The following is an 8,972-nucleotide window of genomic DNA, read 5'->3' on the forward strand; positions in this document are numbered from 1 at the left end:
GCCATGCCAGCTAGGGCCTCATTGGCATCATGCCAGGGCTGGCTGGCAGCACCATCCCTTATTTTCATATTCAAGAAGTTATTGCAGCCATCCTTATCTATAATCCCTAGGTGTGGCCTTGGAAACTACATGTCCCAGCATGCAATGCTCTGGGCACCCTGCATCTTGCAATCCCTGTGCACAAGGCAGAACTCCTAAAAGGAGGCAGGGATGCATGCTGGGATCTGTAGTTTTCAGTGGAATCATCCTGTTGCACAGGAGGGCAGCCTGGGGCATTCCTTTTGATGGCATCGTTGGTGACTATGGAGTGAACCCCAACACAATCAGTCAGGACACAGGCAGGGAGGGCTTGGGATGCCAATGACCTTCTGGGCTGTGGTTTCCTTCTAGCGATCCTTGCCTCACCACGGACTGCAAGTACGCCAACAAGTTCCACTTCCATTGTCTCTTCGGGAACTGCAAGTATGTCTGCAAGACTTCTGGCAAGGCTGAGTCCCACTGTCTGGACCACATCAACCCCAACAACAGCCTGGTGAATGTGCGAGACCAGTTTGCTTACTACTCCCTGCAGTGTCTCTGTCCCAACCAGGTCAGTGCAGCGGGCAGGACTACAGAGGGGCAGGGGTGGCACTGGGCCCAGGATGAGCTCCTGCTGGCAGAGAGTTTGCTTTTCACACCCTTTTTAAGTTGACCTCTACCAGACTCTGGAAGGGACACTGTCTGTCCCTAGGCCCCTGGAGGCCCCAGGCAGAGTGTAGATTGGTGCTAAATTGGTGAGGTCTGTCATTTCAGCCCTAACCTCCAGTAGCAACTGAGTGCAGCCACTGTGCACTTGACATCACACGTGCCCTCCTGGAGTTAGTTATTTCCCCTTTCCCCAGAGGCCTAGAAATTTAAAATAGTTCTACTGTCCAGGCCTAAACAGAAAGGGAATGAGATGCACTTAAAAGGCCTACCCCCAAGATGGGTAGGAGCTGCCTGAGAAATCAGATCTGAGGTCTGGGTGTGCAGAAAAGACTGTCAGGATAGATATCTACATGTCATACAGGGGAGACTAGATTAGTGCTGGGCTAGATTAGTGATGTCTGCCTAGGTCTAGGCATACAGAGAAGAGTGTTAAAATAAATTAGTGATGTCTGCTCGGGTGTGGCATTAGAGAGGAACTGCGAGATTACCAGGTAGGACGTTTTAGTGAAGTGACAAAGGGGACATACTGCATTTTAACATGTGAAAGGTCTTTACATGTTTGCATTTTCTGATTCTGAGCATGGAAGAACACTGTGCAAAGGGCCTAACCTGAGACAGGCAGGAGCTCACAGAGCCACCACCTATCCTGACTCCCTGTGACTCCCTGCAGCATTGTGAGTTCCGGATGCGTGGGCACTACCACTGCCTCCGGACCGGCTGCTACTTCGTGACCAACATCACCACCAAGCTGCCGTGGCACATAAAGAAGCATGAGAAAGCCGAGCGGCGGGCAGCCAACGGATTCAAATACTTCACCAAACGCGAGGAGTGCGGCAGGCTAGGTACCTAAGGCTAGGGCTGGGGCAGGGACTTCTACAGGTGGCAAGACTACGGCTCAGATCCCTGGGGCCCTGGTGGCTTGGACCATCTTTCCAGGCACCCATCTCCTGCCCCATACAGAATGTTAACGATGTCACAGATGCCACAAGTCAGGTGTTATCAAACTGACAAAGCATCAACACCTAGTCTAGGAAAAAGGGTGAGGGTGGCTCTGAGCACCGGGATGTCATCATTGACATCCGGTCTCCATTTAGTTTGGTTTCCTTTTCTTTTCCAAAGGAAGGGCATGCAGGTATGTCTTAAGAGTTCCAGAAATTCCTTGCCCCGGGATCTCTTTTTGTGGTTTTGACTATGACTTTTTTTGTTCATAAGAAGCCATAGTTCATTCATTCATTTGACAGTTTTTTATCGAGGAACAGTTATATGCTAGTACTGTGTGGTGGGGGTGACAGTTGGTAGCAACTGGGCTTGGTGCTGGGAACCAGGGAGGACAATTAAGTAAGTTACGGGCTCACAGCATCTGCGAGGGCCTGAGACCCAGGAAGGAGGTAGCCACAGATCTGGGAAGAAGAGGCCACAAAGAGCCCTGAGCTTGACAGCAGATTGCTAAGCCCCACAGGAGACAGGGCCTCCTGCTGGTCTTGGGGCCTAAACTGCTGGGAGCTCCAGGGCCAGCAGGTAGAGGGCGGAGCCCACCCCCTGGCCTTGGGATGGAGCCACATGTCTATGGGCCTGCAAATGTGGGACAGGAATCTTCCTAGGAGTCAATGGGAAGCTGGAGGACAGGGGAGCCGCAAGTGGGCAGAAGCACCTGGCAGTGGGCCAGGCCTTGGTGGCAGTCGGGGCTTGGGCAGCAGGGTAGAGGCCACTGCCTAGGGCAGTCTGGCCTTTCCACAGGCAAAGTGTGGCACTGTCCAAGACAACTGCCAGAAAAGAAAGAAAATAAACCTTTCCTTCGAGTATTAGCTCAAGAAGGATCCATGGTGAGGAGAGGGCTGGTAACCATAGCAACAGGTGTCAACATCGGGTGGCCTCTGCTGTTCTGGGCTCAGTTTACAGCCATCAGGGAATTCTGTAGTTGCCTTTATTTACTCAACCTTTGGTGTTTTTGGTGGTAACTGGGGCCAAACAAAGCTGGGGGATGACATAAGACACCTGGCCAGCTTGGTGCCACGGCAACAGGCAGGCCCTCACCTGCCCCTAGCTGATGCTGTTTCAGTCCTGCCTGCTCTGTTTGTTCTCAGCCCAGAGCAAAGCAGAGGTGGGGGAGGGGGGACAGGGCGGAGACCAGCCAGTAAGGTATGGAGCACAGACCATACCTTGGTTCCCAGAGGAGGGTGAGGTAGGTGGTTTGCTGGGAGGTGGCTGACAAAGTGGGGTCCTTTGCCATGGAGATATGAGCCTCTCAGTGAATGGGGCACCTGATGGATACCAGCCTTGTGCTAGGCCACAGGGGAGACCCCAGGTTTGGACAGCCAGGTAGCCTTCCTCATAGGAATGCCCTTTCCCTAAAATCCATCTGCCTGTGGGTCACACTTCCCCTGTGCCCAAACAGTGCCCAGTATACACTGTGTGCTTTAAGCACGAGCCAGCTTAATGCTAGGTGGTGCTGTGTCCACAGGCTGCAAGTACAACCAGGTGAACAGCCACTTCCACTGCATCCGAGAAGGCTGCCAGTTCTCCTTCCTCCTCAAGCACCAGATGACCTCCCACGCCCGGAAGCACATGCGGAGGGTGCTGGGGAAGAACTTCGATCGCGTGCCCCCCTCCCAGGTGAGAGCCCAGGGCAGGTGGGTTCCTTGCCTACTCAGGGTGCATGGCCCAGCCAGCCCTTGCTTCCACACACTAAGTGACAGCCAGAACCCATGGGCAACCTCCTCAGGGACCCCCACTTCTTTTCAGGGCCCCCCAAGCCTGATGGACGCTGAGACAGATGAGGGCATGGATTATACCGGCTGCAGCCCTGGTGCTGCATCCTCCGAATCATCCACCATGGATCGAAGCTGCTCCAGCACCCCTGTGGGCAATGAGAGCACTGCAGCAGGTGAGTGGCAGGCCCAGCTGCACCAGCCCGGCCCCGGCGCCCCAGACCCAGCTCTGCTGAGTCCATCCTGGGAGAGAAGGTTCAGTCAAGTGGTTCCTAGGAGGACAGGCTGGTGTGGCAGACCAGCTGGTCTGTGGGATGTGGGCCATTGAGGCCACCTCCTGCCATTCTGCACACCTCCCCAGCACCCTGTCCTTCACCTCAGTTTCCTGAAGAGGAGCCTGGGCCTGGCCTGAGAGCTACACAGAAAGCAATGCAACCCCAGTCAGAGGGGCAGGCACAGGGGCCCAGCCCTCCTCCTTCACCAGCCCTGCTTCTAGCTGCCGTCCAGCCTCCAGCCTGGCCCTAGAACTCAGAGGCTCCTGCCTGCTGGCCCTGCCTTGGCAGGTCTCCCCAACACACCTGGCTGGCCATGGTGACCTCTGCCCACACTGCCCCTTACTGGCCTCTCTCATCCAGCCCTCCTGACCTCTTCTTTGTCACACTTCTCTCTGCTCATCTGTCCACATATTTTCATTTCATGTCATACTTGCTTCTGCCATTGGATTTCTCATTTTGGTTCTTTTTTGTTTGTTCTTTGTTTTGGTTTTCTTTTCTTTTTTTTTTTTTCCTGCTTTTTTCCACCCTCTCCAGGCTGCCCGGCTCCTCCTCCTCCTCCTCTTCCTCCTCCTGCTGCTGCTGGTGATGAGGCTGCCCAGGCTGCCTGCGGGGCTCCACAACGCCCCCTGACTCCATCCTTCCCACCGGCTGTGCTCCGGCCGCCCCTCCCTCCCCTCCCATGCCTCTTCTCTCCGTCCTGTCTCTCATACTCTCTGCTCAGTGCCACTCTCGGAGCCAGCCGGGGCCTGGCCCACCCCATCAGCAGCCCGCCCAGCTTCCCGCCTGTCACTGCCACTCCAACTCCAGTAAAAAGTGACGTCCCTCTAGTTCAGGACGCCGCAGGTAACTCACACATGCCTTCTCACTAGTGTCTGTTACTCCACTGATCCTCGGGATTGTGATCTAGGACCTGACCCTTTTCCGAGGTCAGCAGAGCCAAGGACAGGGCCATCCTGCACCCCTGACAGCCAAACACAACCGAACCAGAGCTTGGTCCCTGTCCCAAGGGCAGCTCCTTGTGGCTGCCATTCATAACTGAGCGTTGCAGCAAGGGTTTGCCCTTTTCGGCAACTGGTCAGATCTCCTGCTGGGTGCCTGTGAGGTCCCATGGGGACCTTGGGGACAGAGCCTGTCACTGCTGCTCTCAGGAGTTCACCTGAGACCTGCCCAGGTTCGGAGAGTCCTGCTGCTGACCTGAGAAGGGAGAAGAAATCTCTGTGCCCTCAGGCCTCAGGTAGTGCTCAGGTGGTAGAGGTACCTCCCTGGGCCACGCCCATGTCCAAGGCCCCACATGGTCTGCTTGTCCCTGTCCCTTGGTTGCACATATCACACCAGTTTTCCTCTATTCATTCCTGTCTCACATTCTGACCAAGCACAGGCATGGTGCCAGGCCCCAGGGATTGTAGGACCAAGCAGGGCAGAGGGTCTCCACCTTCATGAAATTCAGCCCATCTAAAGTTCTGTTGCTGGCATAACCAGCAGAGCCTGGAGCCTTCAGGCCAAAGCGGCTCCTGGTTGGTTCTCCCATGGATCTCTGGACCTGGGTGCCCCATCCCATTCCAGTCCTTGGTTTCTCTTCGTCTGCCAAGGGTAGGTGGCTGGGCTTGTCTTCAATTGGGTGGCGCAGACTTTGGAAGACAGAGTGGAGGCCACGTATACTAGGCCAACTCAGGGAGGCCGAGCTGGCCAGTTGCATGGAGAAGCCTGGAGGATGCCCCTAACCCCAGTCGGGGTTTTTCTGGGGGGTGGTCTGGGACCAGCTGCCTCATTCCCAGTGCCTATGTAGCCAGCAGGTGGCCAGGCCTAACAGCCTCCCTCCATCCACACTATAGGGGCTGCAGGTACATCAGGCCACAGGCAGTCTAAGTGCCAGGAAGCAGCCTGGGGCCAGGATGGGCATTAGCTGAGCCCAGTCCTGGCCCAGGCTGCGGGGACTGGAGCATCTTCTAAGTAGACGTTTAGTTTCTTGAGGTCCCTCAGGCCTTAGGAGCAGAAAACTCCAAGATCTTAAGGAAACTTCTGGTACCAAACAGAAGGTTCTCCTCAGGGCAGGGAATTACAGCCCCACACGGCCCCTGGGCACTTGGCATCTCCACTGTGAGGAGGCAGGTCCCCCAGTGCAGACAGGCAGGCAGCCCGGGAACTGGCTAGCCTGCAGGAAAGGAGCAGGCCTGGCCCTCGTTAGAGGCCAGAGTGTGATGGCGTCCTGGCCCAGGTCCAACTTGGGTAATTGCCCTCTGCCGACCTAGATTCCCCCTTCACTTCAATTAGCCCTGGGATGTCATCACTTCCCACCCAAACTGGCCAGGAAGCAAGCACCACATCCCGGCAGGGCTGGTTGGCCTGCTACCTGGGGACTCCCATGTGGTCATCCTGCAGACCCGGAAGACAGGGAAAACCTGGGACTCCCTGCTGTTTGGGGGGGGGGGGGCGGGGCAATGAGAGAGGTCCAGAGCCAGGAGAAGCCAAGGCGTTGCCACTAAATGGTGCCTGCTCGCCGAGCCCGAAAAATGGGTGCCGACACGGGTGCCCCTTCAACACTGATCTCCCGTGCCCCTCCTCAGGGAACACCATCTCCATGCCCACAGCCTCAGGGGCCAAAAAGCGCTTCTGGATCATCGAGGACATGTCGCCCTTTGGAAAGCGGCGGAAGACGGCGTCTTCTCGTAAGATGCTAGATGAGGGCATGATGCTGGAGGGCTTCCGGCGCTTCGACCTCTACGAGGACTGCAAGGACGCGGCCTGTCAGTTCTCGCTCAAGGTCACGCACTACCACTGCACGCGCGAGAACTGCGGCTACAAGTTCTGCGGGCGCACGCACATGTACAAGCACGCACAGCACCACGACCGCGTGGACAACCTGGTGCTGGACGACTTCAAGCGCTTCAAGGCGTCGCTCAGCTGCCACTTCGCCGACTGCCCCTTCTCGGGCACCAGCACGCACTTCCACTGCCTGCGCTGCCGCTTCCGCTGCACCGACAGCACCAAGGTCACGGCGCACCGCAAGCACCACGGCAAGCAGGACGTGATCAGCGCCGCGGGCTTCTGCCAGTTCAGCTCGAGCGCCGACTGCGCGGTGCCCGACTGCAAGTACAAGCTCAAGTGCTCGCACTTCCACTGCACCTACCCGGGCTGCCGCCACACGGTGGTGGGCATGTCGCAGATGGACTCGCACAAGCGCAAGCACGAGAAGCAGGAGCGCGGCGAGCCGCCCGCCGCCGAGCCCGGCGCGCCGGTCAGCCTGGACGGCTCGCTCACGCTGGCCGCCGAGCCCGGGGCCTCGCTGCTCTTCCTGCAGACGGCCGCCGCCGGCCTGGGCCTGGCGATCGGCGACGCGGGCGACCCCGGCCCGCCCGCCACCGCCACCGCCGCCGCCGCCGCCGCCAGCACGGCCGGGCCGCACGACAGCCCCGCCACCGCCGCGCCCGCCGCCGCCGCCGCCACCACCACCACCACGGCCGGGGAGTCCTCGCAGGACGACGACGACGAGGAGCTGGAGCTGCCCGAGGAGGAGGCCGAGGACGACGACGAGGACGACGACGATGAGGACGACGACGACGACGACGACGACGAGGACGACGACGAGGACGACGAGGAGGAGGACCTGCGCACCGACTCGGAGGAGTCGCTGCCCGAGGCGGAGGCGGGCGCGGGCGCGCGGACCCCGGCACTGGCGACCCTGGGCGGCCCCGGCCCCGCGCCCGCCGCTGCCTCGCCCTAGCCGCCCGCGCGCGCCTCTCTCCACTGTCACTGTCGCCCTTGTTCCCAAGAACCGCTGTCTATCTGTGAAGCTCCCCTCTGTACAGAGCCCCGGCGTCCGCACTCCGGCGCGGCGGGAGGGGAGGTGCCCGCCCGGCCCCGCCGGTGCTTCCGGACCCCGAGTCCGTCTCAGGACAGAGGCGGGGACCCCTCTGGTGCTCCGGGCCAACCGCGCCCTCCCGCCCCGCCGGAACGCGCAGCTGGCGCTGTGATGGTCCCGCCCGGCTGAACTTGGGGGGATCTTCAGGGAATAGCAGGTGCTCTTGGCCGGCTGGGTGGGGCCAGGAGCCGGCACCTGCATCTGGCAGGGCCCCTTAATGCAGCTAAGACGCCCCTCCCCTGCCCCGGGGAGGGCAGGGCAGAAGGTGGTCAGCATGGGTGACACGACAGGGACGTCGAGGAAATCTCATGGGATTAGCAGTGAGCCCCCCCCTACCCCCACCCCCACCCCCGAGCTGCAGTCGGTTGTGTCTATCTGGTGACCTCCCTAGTGAAGTGAACCCAGGATGGGTCCCAACACAGGCGCAGCCCTTGGGTTGCTGGGGGCGGGGTCTCAGCCACCCCGGTGGTGCGAACAGGAAGGATGCGACTGTTTTTGGCTTTAATATTCAAAATGGGGAAAAAAATACAAGAAAGTTGTACAGTATTTTTCCTGTAAAGGCTATTATTCTACATAGAACAAAAAGAAAAAAAAAAAGCAGGTGGGCGGGAGCGCGCAGACCCGCCTCCGGACCAGCCCTGAGGTTGGAGAACTGAGTGCAATTTCTCCCGTGGGATTGTGTTTAGCATTTTAGAGGCCTTAACAGTTTGAGGCTGTCTGTCTTCACCCTAGCACTGATGGGAGCTGCGTGATTCCAACTTTTAACTTGAATTTTGTAGAAACAAGAAAAAAGGACTATTACTGTTGCTAGAAGTTTGTAGTTAATTTAACATTTGCATTTTTCTCTATTAGTTATGCGTGTGGCTTTATAGGGCTTTTTTTTCTTGTTGCTCCAGTTTGTTTTATTATTTTGTTTGGGACGCTTTCTTTTCCTGGTGCAGCCCATCCTGATTTGGTCCCCTTCCTGAAGGCCGTGAGACCACTAAGCCTGCAGGCACACTGGTGGGTGACTGTTACAGTCCCCGTGAGGGTCCGAGGCCCTGGTGTGTCAACCTCTGCACTCCAGGCCCCCAGACAGGGTCAAGCTGGAAGAGAACAGACACCAAGGATGGAGGGCTGGGGGCTGTCACCAGAAAGCCCCTCCCAAAGGTCTCCTAGGGGAGCTACTCCAACTGGGACAGTGGCTTTTTTTTTTTTTTAAGTGTGTGTGTGTGTGTGTGTGTGTGTGTGTGTGTTTCTCCTCTCAGCTGCTCATAGCAAGAAAGCCAGGCCCATCTGAACTGGAGAGGGAGCAGGGCGGGAGGAGTGGTTGGATGGGTGTACCTGATTCAACAGGAAATAAACTGATTCCTAAACAGCCCCTACCAGAGCCTCCTGAATTCCGTGGGCACCACGTGCTGCTGCTGACCCGTTTGCCCAGACTGACCTACCACAGGACCCTGC

The 8,972-nt window shown here is 58.0% G+C and overlaps 1 protein-coding gene across 14 annotated transcripts in view; it reads left to right on the plus strand.

Moving 5' to 3' along the window:
- Positions 1–8,536, plus strand: part of Casz1 (castor zinc finger 1) — a 144,215-nt gene extending 135,679 nt beyond the window's left edge. For 13 of the 14 annotated variants that reach the window (XM_074081373.1, XM_074081380.1, XM_074081370.1 and 10 more), the window contains 5 exons: positions 391–589; positions 1,358–1,529; positions 3,149–3,300; positions 3,430–3,571; positions 6,235–8,536. In XM_074081373.1, the coding sequence (XP_073937474.1) occupies positions 391–589; positions 1,358–1,529; positions 3,149–3,300; positions 3,430–3,571; positions 6,235–7,391 (1,822 nt within the window). In that variant the 3' untranslated portion in view covers positions 7,392–8,536. Of the gene's footprint in view, positions 1–390; positions 590–1,357; positions 1,530–3,148; positions 3,301–3,429; positions 3,572–4,204; positions 6,093–6,234 lie in introns of those variants that run through there. The other variant, XM_074081381.1, reaches the window with a different exon arrangement.
- Positions 8,537–8,972: the final 436 nt, after the last annotated feature.

Source organism: Castor canadensis, chromosome 7, assembly GCF_047511655.1.
Source record: "Castor canadensis chromosome 7, mCasCan1.hap1v2, whole genome shotgun sequence".
Lineage (NCBI taxonomy): Eukaryota > Metazoa > Chordata > Mammalia > Rodentia > Castoridae > Castor > Castor canadensis.